Here is a 19132-nt window from a genome sequence, read left to right on the forward strand (position 1 = left end):
ACGAGTTGCTTCCATGGCAGCAGCACAAATACCGTTGCCGGGGGCAGCCGGAGGCTCCCGCAGAGCCCTGGGATTTTCCTCCAAGCACTGCCCGAGCAGGTGGGGTGCTGGGCACAGGGACTGCACGAAGGGCCCCTGGGGACAGGTCAGTCCCACTCACAGCTCTCTAACCACGCTCTACATGCCCCAGGAGCGCCTCCTTTTCCCTCCACGTGCCCTTAGGTCCCCCTCATTCCACCCGTGTGTGTTCACACCCCCCCCCTTACCCTCCACACACACTCAGATCCCTCCTGCACTCACTTCTCCATCACCCTCTGTACACTATTTCACTCCTCACTTCACAGAGTTTATTCCTGTTCCCCTCCAGAACACCCAGAGCCCTCTGTGCTGCTCCAGCCTCTGTTACACCCTGATCCCATCCTGCTCTGTCTGGCCATTCCCAGGCACATGCACTGATCCTCTCCTCCCAGGCAAGCTCAGATCCCTCCTGCTCCCCTCTGAAGACTCTGCTCATCTCCATTGCCCATCTGTGGCTTTTCCATCCCTCCCTTCACCCCTGCAGGGTGCCCAGATTTGACCTGTCCCTCCATCCCCTCCTGCACCCTCTCCTCCCCCTTGTCACCCACCCTACAGTTCCCCACCACAGCAGCCCCCTCCCTGCAGATCCTGCTCCCCTCATCCCTTCCATGTGCAAGTTCCCTCTGTGCTTTCCACCTCAGCCATCCATCCCCTCAAAACCACACCACAAGGTACCCATTAACTCCAGACTTTAGATATTTTAGATATGGAGCAACATTTCAGATGGTCTTGGGGGGAAAAAAAGATTTATAACAAAAAAAAAAACAATGAAGCCCTCCTAGAGTCAGCATGGCCTGTGTCCTGCCCATGCACCAGTTGTGCTCTCCATTACCCTGGGACCACTGTGTCCCCATAGTGACATTCTCCATCCCACTCCCCACAACCCCAGCACCAGCATTTGAGTCTATCACAGGCATCAAGATGAGCGGGCTACTGGGACGCACCTCCCAAGCTCTGCCTGCATTGGGTGCCACCTTGTTAAAAGGGACACCTGAAATCAAGAGGAACCACAAAGGGAGGAGAGAGGAAACAGGAAAACATGGCTGGGGAAGGACAGAGTAAAAGCTGGGGAACAGCCGAGCAGAGGAGGAGTGCTCCAATGGAACCAGCTGCTGCAAGACACCAGTGGCCTGTGCTCAGCCACACAGCAAGGAGGATGTGCTGGATGCCAGGTTTCCAGCTGGAGCTCCACGTGCTTCCCCATGGAGGGATGGAAGCTATGAACCTTGCATCTCTTCTCCCCTTGTTTCCCACAGAGAGACCCCGCCGTGCTGCTCACCATCGTCACCTAGGCAGGGCACAGAGCAGCAGCATCTCAGCAAGAGCCAACGAGCCAGACAACAGGAATTCCTCCCTCCCTGGAGCTGCTCCTGGCAGACCCACAGATGAGCTCCTGCCCCAAAACTTGGCCAGCAGGCAGGCACCAGGGCTCACCTGTAAGGCAGTTTTGGTAAGCAGCCTGGATGCTGCTCCCATTGACCAGCGCCATCACCTCCTGTTTGGTGCTGCTCAGCGTCTCCTCTTCTTCCTTCCCCTCATCATCATCTTCTGAGTCCACCAGCACTAAGACATCACCTGAGTCCTGGCTCCTGTGAACAGCAGAGCAGGCAGAAGTGGGCTGAAAGGCTGAGGAGAGCCTGTCCCAACTCCTGCCTCCAGCCAGCACCTCCCCAGGCTTTGACTTCTCCAATCCTGCACTAACCATGTTCAATGAAGAGCAGGTTTCAGACCCTGCTGGCAGCACCATCAGCATTCTGCACTGCTTTCCACTTGCCTTCCAAAGTCCTCCAACCATCCCATACTAAACTGCATGAGCCCCTCCCAGGTGGAGTTATTCTCCCCTCCCACACAGATAAGGAACTGGAGGCTCCCAGGACAGAGCCTTCCCACGCTGCGGCACCGCAACTGTGGGAACAGAACCAAGGGCAAGGAAGCAGGGCCAGGAGGGGCAAGAGCAGGAAGCAGAGAAGAAATGCAGTGCACCTGAACACCAGGGAAGGCACTTGTTCATGCACAGCTATGGGACACCCCTCCTGAGGGGGAAGGACAGAGGCAAACACCCACGCTGAGGGGCAGATCATAATTTCTAGTTACTCCGAAATCTTCAGGCTCTCCTGCCCAGCTTCTTCCTGCACCAACAGGTGCCTTGCCAGCCCCTGTGCATCCCAAAGCAATGCAGCTCCTGCTCTGAGGCCAAGGGCTCCCTTCTCCCCTCATCCTCCTGCCCCCATGCCAAGCCTCACCCAGCACCACCCTCCCTTCCCACAGGAGGCACAGCTCCCATGTAAGAGCAGCTCCTGCCTCCGAGGTGGATTCCCTACCCCACACAAAGGGAGGTCATGCAGGACTGGGCTGAGGAAAATCAACACTCACCTGAATGCAGCACCTGAAGGGAAGGAAGAGAAAAGACAGTATTAGAAACCAGCCCCAGAGCAGTCCCTGGGGCACCAGAAAGGTCCCAAGGGAAGGGGAGGAGGCCCATCATGGCACAGCTTCCGGGAGAAGGTGAGGGGAAGGTGCCTGAAGCACTCAGCTGGGGAATGGCCTTGTGATTCCAACCCATCTGCCTCCAGGGCTGACAGAGTTTTGCCCAGGAACAGGATAAGGCCTAAGGGCTGGGGTGATTGTCACAGCACACCAGATAGGACAAGCAGGATAGAGGTGAAACCAGGCCAGGAGTAAACCCTTCTCTGGCTTGTGCAGAGGTGAGCTCCTACCTCTCAGGCACAGGAGGGGATTGTAGTACAGGACAAGCCCAGTGATGGTGAGAACAGCCAGCAGGGACAGGACCACCACTGCACCCACAACCCCTACAATGTTCACTGGCTCTGTGGAGAGAAGAGGAGACACAGGAGGCCAGCTTGTCACTGGGACACAGATGGATGAGGAAATCTCAGTACAAGCAATAGAGCAAGTTCCAGTGCTGTCTCAGTTCCCATTTCCCATCAGTGCAACAGTCCCACCATCCCAAGGGCAGAGACTTTCAGGTACTTCATTGACATGGAAATCTAAGGTCTCTATTTTTGTGCCCATGTGCATTTAGCCAAAGCAGATTGACCCCTGCCTGTTGCATCTTGAGCAGCTTGAGCTTTGGAGGTGCTCCTCTGTGCCCACAACCTACAGGAAGGACCAAGGCTGCTCCTCTCTCAGACCCATTATGCTGGGCCGAGGGAAACAGGCCTTTTTCACCCAGAGTTGAAGGGAGCCAGTCCTGCATTGATGCTTGCCACAAGAGTATGGGAAGTGTCACCAGGCAAAGAGATTCTTAGTGGCAAGTGGAGCCCCTTGGGTGCTCCCCAGTGGTCCCCATGAGCTGTGTCCCCTCCTCAATCCCTGCCACAGCAAGCCCGGGCAGCCCCACTCACGCTTCACGGTCAGGCAGACAAACAGCTCCCTCAGCCCCAGGGGGTTCTGTGCCTTGCAGACGTAGCAGCCCCCGTCAGTGCCCTGGGAGCAGTTCTGGATGGTGAGCTGGGACACGTTGCCCTCCTGGGTGATCAGGTACCTCCCTCCAGGCTGGATCTCCACCTCAGGCTGGGCGATGCCTCGCAGCCAGGTGAGCCTGGCTTCAGGGGTGCTCTCGGACACACGGCAGGTCAGAGTCACGCTGTCACCCACAAAGCATGTCTTTGGAGGCTCTGTTTCCAGGGAAGGGGTTTCTGAACAGCCCAAGATGGGGAGGGAAAAAAAAAAAAAGTCAGGAAGGGAATGGAGAAATTGAACATAACAAGCAATCAGCCATCTGACTGATTAGTAATCATTAACAGAGGGAAGTCAGACAGGCAGCTGGAACTTGAGCACTGTGGGTTTGGCATTCAGCTCACTCCCCAGACCTCAGCAAGGAGCAATCCCAGCAACTCTCACATTGCTCAGTCCTTTCTGTGGCACCTGTCTTCACATCCCTAGGAAGAACGGCTGGAGGGTACCAGTGGGAAGATGGCAGAGAGGAAAACAGCAGCCTTTTCCTTGGGATCAGCAGAGCTCTTCTGTAGCCCTGACAACCCTCAGAGGATAAATACAGCTCAGGTTTTCAAAAGCCACTTTAGTCAGATCCCTTAGATGCTTGAAGGGGGCCTGGGAGCACAGACCATCCTTCTGCTATAAACCCAGCTCTGCCAAACTTAATCTCAAGCTGAGCAAGGCACTAAAGCCACCTCTCCCTTTCACACAAGCACAGCTGGGTGCTTGGTGCAAGGACATTTGTCAGCCCTTGGAGATGTTCCCAAAACACAACCCACCTGCAGCTACACCTTGATGGATCTCAGCTGCAGGACTTCTGTGCCTTGTGCCCTGCACAGGCCAAGCCCTGCCATGCTAGCTTGTTAGCATCTCCCCCTGTGGCAAACACACCCAAGCCTGGCTTGCCTGACCACTGCCTTAGTGCTCAAGAGGGCAGAGAATGACAGGAGCACTGGTCTGCCTCACCATTAACTATTAACGAGCCTGTTAATAAGGTAGGCAAGTCAACTCATCCCCACTATGCACACAGGCTCCTCCTGCTTGATGACATGGCTCCCCACACACTTGAACAGTTTTCAGTGGGAGAGGTGGGAGCTGTTCAGTTTCCACATGGGTGTCCCAGGAGCTCATGGAGCTGATGACCCAGCTTGAGTTCTCCAGATCGTGTCCCTCTTCTCTCCAGTGCAGGGTGGGGTGGGGATACCCCCCAGGCCAGCTGCAAAACAGCTGCAGCATCAGCCCTGATGAGGAGGTCTCAGCCCTGCACTTTGGGTTTGACTGTGGTGGGTCTATCAGCAAGAGCACATGGTCAGAAACACTTCCAGATCACAGCTCTCAGCATCTCAGGGCTGGAAACCCCCAAGTGCTCATGTTTGCCACCATTCCCCTTGAAAAAAAATCTTCCCATTTTCTCTGCCTATCTTGCTCCTTGACCTGTGTCCCACAGCCCCAGGGGAGCACAGTTCTGCATGACAGCCAAGAGGGACCAAGCTCTGCCTGTGGTGCAGCCACAGCCAAGCCTTGAGGGACAAGAAGGAAAAAAAGTATTGCAACAGCTTTATCCAATGGAGATGATAAGCACCTAAAAACACAGAGGGGGAACAAAATCTCCACAGCACCCTTGGTCCTCATGCCACAGCTACAAGGGGGTGACACTGATCCACATGACTTGAGAACAAGGCTCTGCTTCTCCTTGGTACAGGCACTCAGATTTACCAGGGGAACATGCAAAGCATCAGGGCTCTTGCCCAGCGACAAGTAACCAGCTTCTCAGAGCCACCAGCTCAAAGCTGGAGCACCTCCCCATCAAGCCCAGCACACTGTTGAAGGAGGAGGCTGCTCCTGGTGAACAAGATGCTCTGCCCACAGGGAGTCCTGGTGACTCCAGCTGGCAGGATCAGGGCCACAGAGACGTGCCACTGCAGCCAAGCCAGGCGTGCTCTGCTCTCCTCCTTCCCAGCGCCCCTGTCACTGCCCTGTGGTGTTCCTGAGCCACACACCACTCTGTGTCCACACCACACTGCAGCTGTGGGGACAAATTCCAGCAGAGAACATAGGTAAGTCACCACTGGCCTCGTGCCAGGGCCACTTCATAACCATCACGACTATGTTTGTTATTTAAATACAGAAACAAGGACATGATGGCAGGGGCGGGTCAGAAGCCAACAGAAACCCAAGAGCAATCTCTTTGGGCAGAGCAGGGCTCAGGAGATCCTGCCTCTCTCCCATCACCTGGCTTCACACACCCACACCCATGCACAGGTAGACACACATTTAACAGCCAAAGGGATTCTGGACTCTGATCCAGGCAGAATTAACACACCGTGAGACCTGTGGCTGGCCTGGCTAATCCAGGGCTGAACAAGATCAGCTGCTGCCAAAGGAAACCCCACACAGGAGGTGTCAGGGGGATGCCTGATGGTCATTCTGCAGAGCATTTTATTCCTGTGGCTTTTAAATGACATGAGTTAAGAAAAAAAAAAAATATCCAACAAAACCTGATGGCAAAACCCCACGTGAGCCACACAAACATACCTTCTTGGGGCTTGGCTTTTCAGGAACTACATACACACGTCTCGTATGATCTTTGAAATCACCCAGCTCTGGCAAGAAACTTCTCTACAACACTCCCTCTGTCCCAGCTCTGGGGAATTCTGATCCCCAAATCCTGGCTGTGGTTGATAGGAGCAACCTGTCAGCCTGACTCACCAGGAACTGCCCTCTGTGGAGAGGTAGACACAGCCTGTCCAGATGTCCAGCCAGAGAGCTGTACTTGTTGAGCTGGTTCCATGAACCTGCCTCCTGTAGCCAACAGCTTCACATCCTGAAGTCCTGGGCTCCCCCAATACATTTCTGTTCTTCTGTCTAAATGCTAATAGATTTGTTCCCAAAGATGTTAAAAACCCCATAACCTAAAAAGCTCCCACTCCCTGCCACCAAAAACCCTCACAAAACATCAGCAAAAAGGACCCTGTGCCCCTCAAAGAGCCAAGAGTGGCTTATATCAAATTCCACACCAACACAGAAAAAATTCCCTTGGATTTGTGCAACTGAGCATTTCCTTCACACTCTGTGCTTCCTACCCAAAGCAAACACAGAGCAGCAGCTCCAGCCAGGGCTGCACCTTCGCTGTGTTGCGACAATATTTCCTCTACTGCTCGAGGGGTTTTTTAAATGCAGCTTTAAGCAAAAAGAGAACTTTCTTGGTACAACCCATCAGATGGGTTGAAGACTGTCAACTGGTAACTCTCACATGAAGCCTGCAGATCCTGGGTGACTCTTTTACACTGGTGCCAAGTCTCTGTTGCAGAGGTTCTCTCCAGCCCAGGTTAAGTTGCTCCAGTAACTGACTGTGAAAAATCAGGGCACCTGCTTCTAGTCTGAAGTTGAGAAGCTTCAACTTTGCTGATGCTTCTTCTGCTGATCTAAAAGCACCAGCAGAAATCTCTCTCTCTCGCCTATTTAAGGCCACGCCAGTCTCCCAGTATCACCTCTGTAACCTTTGGAAATTAATTGATATATTAATTCCATGCTAATAAATAAAGTCCAGAGTGCAGCACCAACACGTGGCATGCTATCAATACCTTTTGCTCACAAATGTTTTGCACCAGTGCTCCAGATTTTGGGCTCCCCCCTCCTAAGTCTACATGTATCTTCCCTGAAGAAGCTTGGAGTTCAATCCCTTCACTCCAGCCCTCCATGACCCTCCAAACCCCATCTGCAGGTTCCTTGCCCCAGGAAGGGCATTTTTATTTGTGTGAACTTTCACAGATTTCATGTGTACAGATCTCAGGTATAACTTTGACACCACGCACCCTTCACCACTGAGAAGGAACACCCTGAAGGCAAACAGAAAGCAGGTCTCATGCATGAGAGGTGTTGATGGAAAGACCAGCAAGAAAGGAAGGTGCCAACAGAGCACAGAGTGTCACTCAGGCAAGCTGGCAGCAGTACTTCCCTCTTCTTAACCCTGTAATATGGGCTTGGCTGGCATAAAGGCCAGCAGGTCACAGCCCAGGTGTGAGGGGACAGATTCTGGTGGGGAACCAGAATCTGCCCACCAGAAGCAGGAAGGACCTGTGCCAGCAGTGGGCAAAGTAGTTGACTTCAGTGCTCTTCAGCCCAATCTTCCACCCGGGCTGTTAAGATTTCTAAGAGAATAAATGAATGAATAATGATGGGAAAGGGAGAGAGCACCAAAAGGCACAACAGGACAAAAAGGCTGAAAGCACAGCCCACGACAACAGGCACACTCCCAGGACAGTGCTCCCAACAGTAAGTTTTGAGGAATGTGGTGCTTCCATCACAATAGAAGGCTGCACTGTAAGATTGGCACAGGCCCTTCATCCCTACACCAAAAGGACAGCAACAAGGGATGGCACAGCACATTTATCTCAAACATGTACTTCAAACAAGGGGAAAAAAATAGTGAGCAACAGTCTCCACCCTAAGATTTATTAAGGTTCTAGTCAGCCAGGTTCTGAGGCAAAGTGCCAACCTGGAACAGCTAAAAGCCATGAAAGATCTGCCCAAAACCCAAGTTTATCATCACCAAGGAGGAAGGCACTGAAGAGACATTGTGAGGACTTAACAGTTAGCATTTTGTCCTCTGCATCACACAAAACTGATCCTTGACAGACCTTAGACACACACCCTGGTGCTTGTGAGTGGACAGATTTTGCACAATAAAGCCACTTTGCCCTTTTTTTTAAAATGATTTTTTCCACCAGTGCCATAATGCATCCGGGGACCTGCGAGACCGAGGGGAGGAAACTCACAGATGTGGGACAGACTTACTGCCTACCAGGAGCTGGACCCTGTGCTCGTGGTCCGTCTTGTTCAGCACTTCCTTGCAGGTGTAGTTGCCTTCGTCCTGCAGACGCAGCTGGGTGATGCGGAGGGAGCTGTTGCCAACCAGGGAGAAACGGACGTCCGGGGGGAACGTCACCCTCGAGGAGAAGAGCGGGGGGAACGCCTGGGGATCCCCTTGAAACCAGACCACCTCGGCGGCTTCTTCGGAGACATTCCGGCATAAGAGGAGGATGCTTCCTCCAACCTGCCCAAAGACCACTTCCTCCGTTCCTGCACAACCAAAAGGGACAGCGTTAGGGATGCGAGGAACCGGCGAAGCACCCTCGGCAAAGACCTGGATACCTGATGCACACCTGGGGGTGCTTGTTGGGGGGTTGGCTGCTATCAAAGGATGGCCGAGATACACTCAGTGATCAAACACGGTCAGGCATAGGATCAGGAAGAGGGAGGGACGCATTAAAAGCTCATCAGGAAAGCAGGGACAGGCTTCCCCCCCTCCCCTTCCTACCTCCGGGGGAAGTGTGTTCGTTTCGGCAGGGAAAACAAATTAAAAACTGAGATGGTAGAAGCGCGACCAGCCTGGGGGCCGGCCTGGGAGCGGCCCTCAGGAGCAGGAGGCACCGAGGTCCGGCTCCAGCAAGCCCCACACGCCCGCTCTCCGCTCCCTTCCCCTCATATCCCCACCCTCCCTCTCTCTCCCCGGGCTGACCTGCGGCCTCCCGGCGCGGCACCAGCCGCCAGACGAAGAAGGCGAGAAAGAAGCGGGCCGGCGGCGTCCCGCCGGGCAGCCGCATCGCCGGGCAGCCGCTGCCACACACAGCCTCCCGCTGCGGGGAGGCGGGGACCGGGCGGCCTCCGCCCCGCACAGCCGGGCAGGTGAGGCGGGCGGGCCCGTCCCGACCCGCCTCCCTCCCTCCCCAGCCCCGTTCCCGGGGCCCGCCAAGGGGGTCGCGCCTCAGGCCCCTCGGCCTCGCACCCGCCATCTTGGGCGGCCGCCATCTTGGGCGCCCCCCCCCCGCCATTTTGGGGGCTCCCTCAGGGCGCTTTTCCCTGCCCCGGGAATGTTGGTGCTCGCCTCAGGATGGGGAACCTTGTTTCCTGAAGGCAAAAAAACCAAACAAACCCAAACACAATAAAAACTTGAGTGAAGGTAGTAAGCAAACCCACCCACCCCCCCCAACCTGGAGGATCTGCTGTGATGGATTCACCCGAGCTGTGCCAACCTTAGAATCATAGAATCATAGAATCCTAGGGGTTGGAAGGGACCTCGAAAGATCATCTAGTCCAACCCCCCTGCCAGAGCAGGGTCACCTAGAGCACATCACACAGGAACGTGTCCAGGTGGGTTTGAATGTCTCCAGTGAAGGAGACTCCACAACCTCCCTGGGCAGCCTGTCCCAGGGCTCTGTCACTCTCACAGTAAAAAAATTTTTTCGGATATTCACCTTGAACCTCCTATGCTCCAATTTACACCCATTACCCCTTGTCCTATCACTGGTCATCACTGAGAAGAGCCTAACTCCACCTCCCTGACACTCACCCCTTACGTATTTGTAAACATTGATGAGGTCACCCCTCAGCCTCCTTTTCTCCAAACTAAAGAGACCCAGCTCCCTCAACCTCTCTTCATAAGGGAGATGTTCCACTCCCTTAATCATCTTAGTAGCTCTGCGCTGGACTCTTTCCAGCAGTTACCTGTCCTTCTTGAACTGAGGGGCCCAATCTTGGATATGGAGGGATAAAAAAACAACAAACCCAACCAGGCAGCAGCTTTAAGCGAAGCTTGAGAGGAAAGAAGCAGAGAGGGACGGGGAGGAGGCAGCAGGTAGGGAGGATGAAGGATGATGAGCTGCTCCGCAGCTGGAGGGGTCCTGAGGGAACGGCGCAGAGGGAGAAAGGTACCAATGTTTTCCATTTCTTTAAAGGGGTGAGCATAACAACGCACGGCCAGTTTGCTGTTGGATTTCAGCAGCAGCTGTGTTAGAAGCTGTCCCGAGAGCAGGTGTTTCTGCTGACTGATGCCAGCACCCAGCGGGCCTGTGTTGGCCGCCATGGCAGAGAGCAAGCTCCAGGCTGGTGTGTTGTATGTGGTCATACACAGATTAGTTCTTCGCATCGCTTCACAACAAGGGCTGTAAAGCGTGTGGGAGTCTCGGGTGCCTCCAGGACACCCTACCGCTTGGGAAAGGCGCAGCATGGCCAACTCCTCAGCAGCCATCACACGCTTTAAGGCGTCCGTGAAACAAGAGTGCTGAGATTCACAGGACTGCCCTGGCATGTGAATAATAACCTAATTAATGGCAGGACCCGGGTGGTTAAGCAGGTTCACCGTTCTGCCAGCCCTGGGTGAAGACGTGGGGCAAGCCCCGCGCCCTCCGCCTGGGGGCGCCATAACAGCGGGAGCGGGGGAAAGGCGGGCGGCGCGTCTCCGCCAATGGGAGCGGAGCTGGGCTGCGCCTCCACCAATGGGAGCGGAGCGTGGCGGCGCCTCCGCCAATGGGCGCGGGGGGCGGGGCGCGGGCGGAGCGCGCGGCGCGGCGGCCATGCCGGTGGACCTGGGGCTGTGGAGCGGGCCGCTCGGCCTCACCGAGGTGGAGCAGAAGCCGGCGCACCCGCTGCGCGTCAAGTATGGCTCCGTGGAGATAGACGAGCTGGGCAAGGTGCTCACGCCCACTCAGGTGAGCAGAGCCCGAGGCCCGCGCTCTGGGGAGGGGGTGAGTGGGGGGGGCCGGCAAAATGGCGGGAGGCAGGCAGGCCTCTTGCGTCTTCTCCCGCCGGAGCCTCCCCCGGAGCGGGTGGGTGAGAGGGGTGACCCGCTTTGCTGCCGACTCTTGCACGGGGGAAGGGAGGAGGGAGGCGGTCAGGCCTGGCTCCGGGCTTGTGGGAAGAAATCCCGGCGGTTGCCGCTGCGTGGCGCTCAGGCTGTCACCCCTCCAGGTGCAGCATCGCCCCACCAGCATCGAGTGGGATGGCTGTGATCCCCAGAAGCTTTACACCCTGGTGCTCACGGACCCGGATGCTCCCAGCAGGAAGGACCCGAAGTTCAGGTAATGGGGGTGGGCAGCTCCCTGTGGTGCCCGGGGAAAATGGAGCATCCCTCTTGTTCTGTGCTCAGGCTTAAAAGGAGGAGGTCAGGACTGTGCTCTGCCTGAGGTGCAGCAATGAGCCTGTGGCTTGGGAGAGAAGCAGTGTCCTTGCATCTCTCCTTGAGGCAAGGACAGCATGGAGAGGAGCAAGAATCAGCTGCTTTTGCCAGGGGTGTTTGGAGGTCTGTTGTGGCTGGGAGAAGCACAGTATCTGCTGCTCACTCTAATTAGGCACAGATGTGAGTTGAAGTTGGATCTGTCTGTGCTAGTGGTGGAGTCTTTAACTTGGAACCAGCTCAGCAGGCTGGGAAGTTTGTGGAGTACCTAGTCTTAGGGTCAGGCTCTGGGCTTCTGAAAGCTGCAGGGCAAGATGACAGAGCTGGTTTTGATGGGCTCTGCATCCTGAAGGAGACAGTACCTGCTGCAGGAGTTGGAGTGGCAGCTGTTAGAGAGTTTCCCCAGGACGGCCTTATGGAAAAGCAGCAGCTTGTGGTAATGAAGGGTCTCAGCTGGGACTGTGATGCAGTCTGATTGGGTTTTGCCTCCTTTCAGGGAATGGCACCACTTCCTGGTGACCAACATGAAAGGCAACGATGTGGGGAGTGGGACTGTGCTGTCAGATTACGTCGGGTCCGGCCCTCCCAAGGGAACAGGTCTGTACCTGGGTGCAGCTGATCAAAGGTGGTGCCACGGGGAGGGTGGGGAGGCCTGCAGAAACCTGCCTGCTTGCCCCGTGCTGCCTGGCTGAGCACTCAGTGTGCTGTGCTGCAGCAGTGGCCCACGCAGGGGGCTGCCTGTAGCCACGGCCAGCAGGGACACGTTTGCCCCTGTCCCTGTGTGTGGTGCCAGGTTGGTGCTGCCTGGGAGGCGAGAGTCAAGCACATCTAGTGCCTTGTCCTAAGCTTGTAGCTGAATCATCCTTAGCCTCCTTATCCCTGAGAACAACAAGCAGGCACCAGCACATCCCAGGTGAGCACAGGCACGTTTCCCTGTGCTCCCAGGGCCCCTGCAGGGCAAACCTCCAAGTGACAGGTGCTGGTGTTGCTCTCCTCCCCGCAGGGCTGCACCGCTACGTGTGGCTGGTGTACGAGCAGCCCAAGCAGCTGAGCTGCAACGAGCCCATCCTCTCCAATCGCTCTGGGGACAAACGAGGGAAGTTCAAGGTGGCTTCATTCCGCAGCAAGTACGAGCTGGGGGTGCCAGTGGCTGGCACGTGCTACCAGGCAGAGTGGGATGACTACGTGCCGAAGCTCTACGAGCAGCTGTCAGGGAAGTAGGGCGAGGGGAGGTGGTGGAGCACTGTGTCACACCCCCTGCAGACCATGTCCCTCTAGTTTTGTCCATGAGTTGAACCCAACTGCTCCCACACTGGAACCTATCCCTGCGTGATCCAGACCTGTGCTGTGCTTTGCAGGGCAGTGCTAGACAAGCTTCTGACAGTGTCACACTAAGGGCCACCCCTCCAGGCTGACCTGCTTAAGGGAAACCAGAGCCTTTGTCAATTGGTGTTGGGTGTTGTGTGCTAGTGCTGTGGGTACAGAACCACTGCTGGGGTGGTGCTGGCTCTGTAGTCTCCCCTTTCCAGAAGAAGGGATGGCAATTTAAGGGAAGCTCCCACTTTTTTTTCTTTTTGCCCTCAAGTACTTGGCCAGAGCCTCCATTTCACTGAAGTGAACCACTAGAGTAGTGAAGGGGTAGGAGGTAGGAGGAGGCAGGGAAGCTGGTCTGTAGCACTACTTTCTGTTCTCTGTTGCCACTCAAAGCTGAGACACCACTTTGTTTTGTTGTGACCTGATCTGTTTGCTCTTTGCTCACAGTGCAATTAAAAACTTACCAAGGTGGATGGTGTGGTTGTCTTCTTGGGGGAGGAAGGGAAGCTCTTAGAGGAGCAGGTGTGGGGTCATCAGGTTCCTTTCCTCCTCTTCCTGTGAAGAGGCTGGACCCTCTGACAGGAGCCCCCACCTCCTGGCAGTGCTACCCAAGACACTTCAGTTCTGTTGTTTGGTCCAACCTGCCATGTACAAGTTAACACCTGCTGGCCTTGAGGTGCAGGTGCTGTCCAGTGGAGGTTGATGGTGAACAGAGTCTGGATTTGGAAGTGGAGAGGGGACACATTTCTTTTCCAGGGTGTTTCTCTGGAGCCACTATCACTCATCAACAACAGGGTAAATGATCCCCTGAAAACCTCCTGTCCCTGGTTGGGCAGCTGGCAGATGAGCTGGTCCCCACCTGTCCCCTGGGATCTCCCTTCCCTGCAGCTGCTGTTCTGCAGGAGCCCACCCACCTGAGCCCATTTCAGCTCCTGTGAGAGGCACCACCAGCTTTACTGACCTGAAGCCACCCCAGCCAAGCTGTCCCCATTGTTCTCCTGCTCTTCCAGCAGCTCACACTGAGACCTGGTGGTGTCTCCTAAGTGCTTAAAAGCAGAAAATGAACCTTTGGGCCAGTCTGACATCTTCAGAAGGTTAAAAAAGATGAAGCCAGTATCATTCAGGGAACTGCTTTTCTCACAGGTCTGCACCCAAGTGGGCTGAGGGATCAGAAACCTCAGGAACCCTGTAAGTCTCCCCCTAACTGAGCAAGGTAGTTGGGTTCTGCCCCAAGGTAGCTTTTCAACCCAGCCATTAAAACAACAGGACTGCTGCTTTTTCAGGAAAACATCCCCAAGTTCCTCAAGATCCAGAAGATGAAGCACATCACTTGGACAGCTGTACCTCCCTCTGCTCAGCCAGGGCTCATCCCTCTTGGGCCTTCTCAGGCTGGAAGCAGGACAGAAAAAATAAACCACAACCCATTAACCTAAAAAACCTGCACTAGCAAGAAAACCAGGTCTGGAATAAAGCCCCAGAGGTTCTTCCTGCCCTGCCAGGAGAGCCCCAGCAGGGACATCTTCCCCCCTCCAGAGGTGCAGGGGGGGAGCAGAGGGGTCACTCCCCCCTTCCCACAATGAGACAGCCACACATTGTGATGAACACTTTTATTTACAAATATAATTAAAAGCTCTGACAGTTATTCATGCTCTTCCTTGGAACCTGAAAAATGTTTGCATTGGGTTTTTTTTTGTTGTATTTTTTGGTTGGGTGGGGTTTTTTTTGTCTTTTTGTTTTTATGTTAAAGTGCATGCAAAAGAAGTTAAGCCTTTTTTTTTTTTTCATCTTTTTTTATTGTAAGAAAATACACAGTTTGAAAGTGTGAATAATGCAATATTTATGACCAAGATCATGGGGTTGGGAAACAAAACAAAGGAAACAAAAATAAAAAGGGAGGGGGGGGCTGAGGATGATCTGACAGTGTTGGACTCCAAGTATGGAACCAGAGAGTTGGGAAAGGGGGTTTGGAAGTTGGGGGGGGGTGGGGGGGAAGAAGTAAAAAAATTTCTGATCAGAGAAACAGTTAAAATACAATATGAAAATAAGTAAAAGCTCTCCTTAAATTCCTTCTATACACAAAATACACGATTTGACAAAGCCCAATTTGTGCTACTGGGATCCTGTGGGCTCATTTTTTTTTAAGTGTATTCCCATTCTCTGCGACAGCAGAAAATGATTTATGATACAATCAAGAAGATGCTGAGGAGGGAGGGTCTTATCCCCAACACCTCCCCCCCCTGGCATGGTTCTTCTAAAAATCACCAGATCTTCTGCCCCACCCCACCCCCCCAAAAAAGTAATAATATGTCACCACTGATATGTACAGCACAATTAAGGTTGTGTTTTTTTTTTTTCTTCCTCTGTAAAATGTATCAAATTTTTATTTTTTTTTTCAATCTTTAATAAAACTTTTTATTATTTAATTATTCCTGATGAATAAATACCAAAAAAAATAAAAAATAAAATAAAATTATGCAGCAGCTAGTTAAGGTAAGGCTGCGGATTTAGTCTCTCTCCCCCTGGGTTTGTATTTTATCCTTTGATTATTATTATATTAGTATTTATATCTTTTTTGCTTGTACTTTTTCATCGATTGGTGGCAAAAATGAGTGATTGCTGAAAAGCAACAATACATCCACTTCTGGTTTTTAACTCCCTTCAAATTGTCTCCAAAGTTTTCACTTGCAACATCTGCTTTTGTTTTGAAATCATCGCACAGAGACACCAATACTGTGAACATACTTATGGAAAAGACCTCCAGGAGTTGTGTCCTGCACCGGGACGTGAGACAGGGGGAAAGGGGCCCCTGATGGAGTCAGGATAGACAGGCACTGGTCCGACACGATGTCAGTAAGAGAGACAGAAAGAGAGAGAGCACGCCCGGTCACATGGGGAATGTTGGGTTTGCAAGTTTTTGTCATTATTTTGTTTGCTTTTTTTTTTTTTTTTGTTGGTTTTGTTTTTTGTTTTTTTAAATGGCAAAAGGAATCTAATCTCATCTATAGTCCTCCTTGGGATATTCTAACGTGACCAAATTCCCAAAGCCCATTCTCAAGCTCTCCATGTCAAACGTCTCGATCTCTCGCTCCTGCCTTTCCAACAGAAACTTAATCCTCTCGCTGCGTTCCTTCTGGAGGGCAGCAAGTTCCTCTTCAATCTGGAAGAAGCAGAGTCAGCAGAGCACAACCACCCCTGAGCCCCCAGCCCAGCCTCACACACCAGGTGTGTCCCCCCCACCCCGGGCAGCCCACCCCAAGCTGACCTTTTGCTCAAGGTGTGCCCTGCGCAGCGACACCCGTTGCTCCAGCTTCTGGAGTTCCCTTTCGTGCTGTGCTTCTGTCTGCATCTTTATTTTGCTCTGGTAAGCGTTGAGCAGCTCCATCTCCTGCTGGAGCTGCAGTCTCAGGGCTTGGCATTCTGCTTCTTGGGCCTCATCCAGCCTTAGCTGTAAGATGATTGGGAAAGGAACATTCTAGACCCCCGCTAGGAACTTCTCTGCTCTGATGCTGGTGACTGCTCATCCTTCCCAAAGCTGGTGGTGGCAGAATGAGAAAGCATGAAGGGCTTCATAGGGCAAATCCTATGAAGAGAGGCTGAGGGAACTGGGATTGTTTAGTTTGGAGAAGAGGAGGCTGAGGGGAGACCTCATTGCTCTCTACAGCTCCCTGGAAGGAGGCTGTGGTGAGGCAGGCATTGGCCTCTTCTCCCTAGTGAGTAACGACAGGACTAAAGGAAAGGGCCTCAAGTTGTGCCAGGGGAGGTTTAGACTGGATATTAGGAAGGGGAGAGCAGTCAGGCAGTGGAACAAGCTGCCCAGGGAGGTGGTGGAGTCACCATCCCTGGAGATGTTCAAGAAATGTGTAGATGTGGCACTGCAGGGAACGCTTGAGTGGGTATGGTGGGGTTTTGTGGGGTCTGTGTGACTTTGATTAGGTGGGTTGTGTTGTTCCCTGCTTCCTCACTCCCACTGAGCCAGCAGCCTCAGGGAAGATCCAGTTCCAAAATCCCAGCAGATGAGGGGCAGCAGGGAAAGCTTTGTGTTCTGGGGGCTGCTCCTTGCAAGAGGGAAAGTGCCGCCCCAGAGACCGCTTTACAGCCCTGCCGTGAAGCCAACCCATGGCTCACCACCCAGAGGCTCGGGCAGGGGGCACACAGGGTGCCACCAGGACTGAGAGCCCACCTGTACCCCCCTCCACACACCCCAGCCAGGGACAGGGGCTCGACCCACCGCCTGCGAGGCCATCATCTCGTTGATGCTCTGCTCGTACTGCTCGGCCAGGATGGCGAGCTTCCTCGTCTGCTCGTCCTTCAGACTCTTCAGAATTGTCTTGTGCTCACTCTTTGGAGTTACTTCCAGCTGGTGATTCTTCAGTGCTTTGTACTGCTTAGTTTGCACTTTGCACGTGTCCTGGAACTGCTTTTTGATCTGCATTTCCATAGCCTGCCAAGGAAGGAACGACGTGAAGAGCACGAAGAGCTTTGGGAACGGAGAGGTTAGAGTAGATCCAAATGGGTGGGTTGGTGAGAGACAACCAGAGTTCCCCCGTGCTCTGTGCTGTCTCCAGCCAGGAATGGGATCCACTAGGCCCTCCTCAGCCCCAGGCATCTCCATCTCCTACTCCTGCTCCCTGCAGGTTGCCCAGCCCATCACCCTGCTGCCTGCCTCCCAAAAAGCACTGGCTTTTTCAAGGCCTCCCAAGGCCCTCAGGACCTGCCTCCCCCACCCTGACCCTGTGCTAGGCAGGGACTGCAGAGCTGGGGAGGGTGTCACGCAGGCAATAAAAGCAACAGGCCTTTTTGGAGGTTCAGAGGAGCAGCAGCAATCACCCACCCCTGCTGAGAGGTTTCTAATCGACCTGCAGCCAAACTGGGACAGGGCACAGTGCTCAGCACACCCTCTCCTTCCCTCTGGTGACTTTGGAAGTGAGGAGCCATCACCCAACCCCCTTCCAGATCAAGGTTGAGAGAGGGCCTGAAGAAAGCACAGCTCATCAGAAGCAAACTCTCTAATACTTAGCTAAGGACTAGCCTATTTTTAGCCAGCATCCTCAATTAGCTTAAAAAATAGATCAGTGAGCTCCTTGTTTGATCAGCCTGCAGCTTTCTGTGCCAGAGCAGCCCTGAGCAAAGGGAGGGATCCAGGGAGAGCACAGGGTGCAGGTGGAGAAGGGTGGCTCTGCAGCAGGAGGCTGCAGGGAGGAGGCAGCAAGGCCTGCCCAGCAGGACAGGGGGTGGAAGGGGAGGAAGGGAAACTCCCAGCACCTTCAGGTTCTTTGGTTGCTGCCGGAGCTCCATGAAATGCTTCCTGTGCAGCTCCCGCTCCCGCCGCTTGTTGTACTCCAGCTGGTTCTCCAGCTCAGTCTGGTGCTGCAGCCGGATCAGGTCCATCCGCAGCTTCTGCAGCGTGTGCAGCTGCCGATACTCCAGCTCGCGCGTCGACTCGTCGTGCCGGATCAGCATGGCGTGCTCCATCTCCTTCTGCGTCCGCTTCTTGTTCAGCTCCTGCGCGGGGACAGGGGCAGAGGCTGAGGGGCGGGTCTCCCTGCCCCGAGCTGCAGCACTGGAACTTGTGGAGCTGAGCGTGCTGGTCGCTCCTCTGGACATCCCGTCTGCCCAGCAGCACGATGGGAATGCTGACCAAGCAGCCATCCCTCCCTCCATCCATCCTTCCCACCCTCCATCCATCCATCCCTCCCTCCATCCCTCCTTCCCACCCTCCATCCATCCTTCCCTCCCTCCATCCCTCCCCCTGTAACCTGCTCCTCTGGCAGCTCCTAAAGCACCAGGGAGCCTCCAGCAGGTGGCACTGGGACCACACAAGTCCTCTGACTGCTGAGACTCACTGAAGTTTTTCACAATTCATCCTGGGTCCGAGTTGTTTTCCATTACCCTGAGCCCCTGCTAGACCCTGGGAGATGAGGCACCTCACCTTTCACCAATACTAGGCTGGCCAAAGCAGAGCTGAACAGCTCCAACACCAGGTAACACAAAGAATTTCATCTGCCACCGTGAGCAGGTGGGTTTTGGCCCCAGGCACAGCACGTTCTGTGAGATGATTTTACAGCTCAAGCCTCACGTGATCTTGCATGTGCAGCTCCTGCACACGGTGCCCTGCAGTCCAGGAAAACCTTCCCTGAGTTACAAACCAAGAAAGCACCAGGTTCCCTCCCTGATTACTGCTAATATTTCTGTCTCAGATTATCAGCCACAACCTGTGGAGCAGGGAGCTGGATCCAGCTCAGGCAGGCAGGGATTATGGCTGTACCCCTCGCCGGTACTGGGTGACCTTCACAAATAACCTGCTGGTGGGTCTCATCTCTCAGGTTT

At 54.1% G+C, this 19132-nt stretch overlaps 3 protein-coding genes across 8 annotated transcripts in view; 1 reads left to right on the forward strand and 2 right to left on the reverse strand.

The window, feature by feature from the left end:
* Nucleotides 1-750: 750 nt before the first annotated feature.
* Nucleotides 751-9210, reverse strand: VSIG10 (V-set and immunoglobulin domain containing 10). The gene is made up of 7 exons (XM_051633626.1): nucleotides 9059-9210; nucleotides 8335-8619; nucleotides 3444-3737; nucleotides 2796-2906; nucleotides 2452-2464; nucleotides 1513-1667; nucleotides 751-1366 (listed from the first exon to the last, which is right to left on the reverse strand). The coding sequence occupies exons 1-7, from the start codon at nucleotides 9141-9143 to the stop codon at nucleotides 1296-1298; spliced, it is 1014 nt and encodes a 337-aa protein (XP_051489586.1). The 5' UTR covers nucleotides 9144-9210; the 3' UTR covers nucleotides 751-1295.
* Nucleotides 9211-10854: 1644 nt separating this feature from the next.
* Nucleotides 10855-13276, forward strand: PEBP1 (phosphatidylethanolamine binding protein 1). The gene is made up of 4 exons (XM_051633635.1): nucleotides 10855-11027; nucleotides 11287-11396; nucleotides 11988-12088; nucleotides 12495-13276. The coding sequence occupies exons 1-4, from the start codon at nucleotides 10893-10895 to the stop codon at nucleotides 12710-12712; spliced, it is 564 nt and encodes a 187-aa protein (XP_051489595.1). The 5' UTR covers nucleotides 10855-10892; the 3' UTR covers nucleotides 12713-13276.
* A 1351-nt stretch (nucleotides 13277-14627) lies between these two features.
* TAOK3 (TAO kinase 3) overlaps nucleotides 14628-19132 on the reverse strand; it is an 83252-nt gene continuing 78747 nt past the window's right edge. For all 6 annotated transcript variants that reach the window (XM_051633609.1, XM_051633606.1, XM_051633608.1 and 3 more), the window contains 4 exons: nucleotides 18068-18307; nucleotides 17034-17246; nucleotides 16068-16250; nucleotides 14628-15962 (listed from right to left, as the gene is read on the reverse strand). In XM_051633609.1, the coding sequence (XP_051489569.1) occupies nucleotides 15801-15962; nucleotides 16068-16250; nucleotides 17034-17246; nucleotides 18068-18307 (798 nt within the window). In that variant the 3' untranslated portion in view covers nucleotides 14628-15800. The remainder of the gene's footprint in view (nucleotides 15963-16067; nucleotides 16251-17033; nucleotides 17247-18067; nucleotides 18308-19132) is intronic.

This window comes from Apus apus, chromosome 16 (assembly GCF_020740795.1).
Source record: "Apus apus isolate bApuApu2 chromosome 16, bApuApu2.pri.cur, whole genome shotgun sequence".
In the NCBI taxonomy this organism is placed as follows: domain Eukaryota; kingdom Metazoa; phylum Chordata; class Aves; order Apodiformes; family Apodidae; genus Apus; species Apus apus.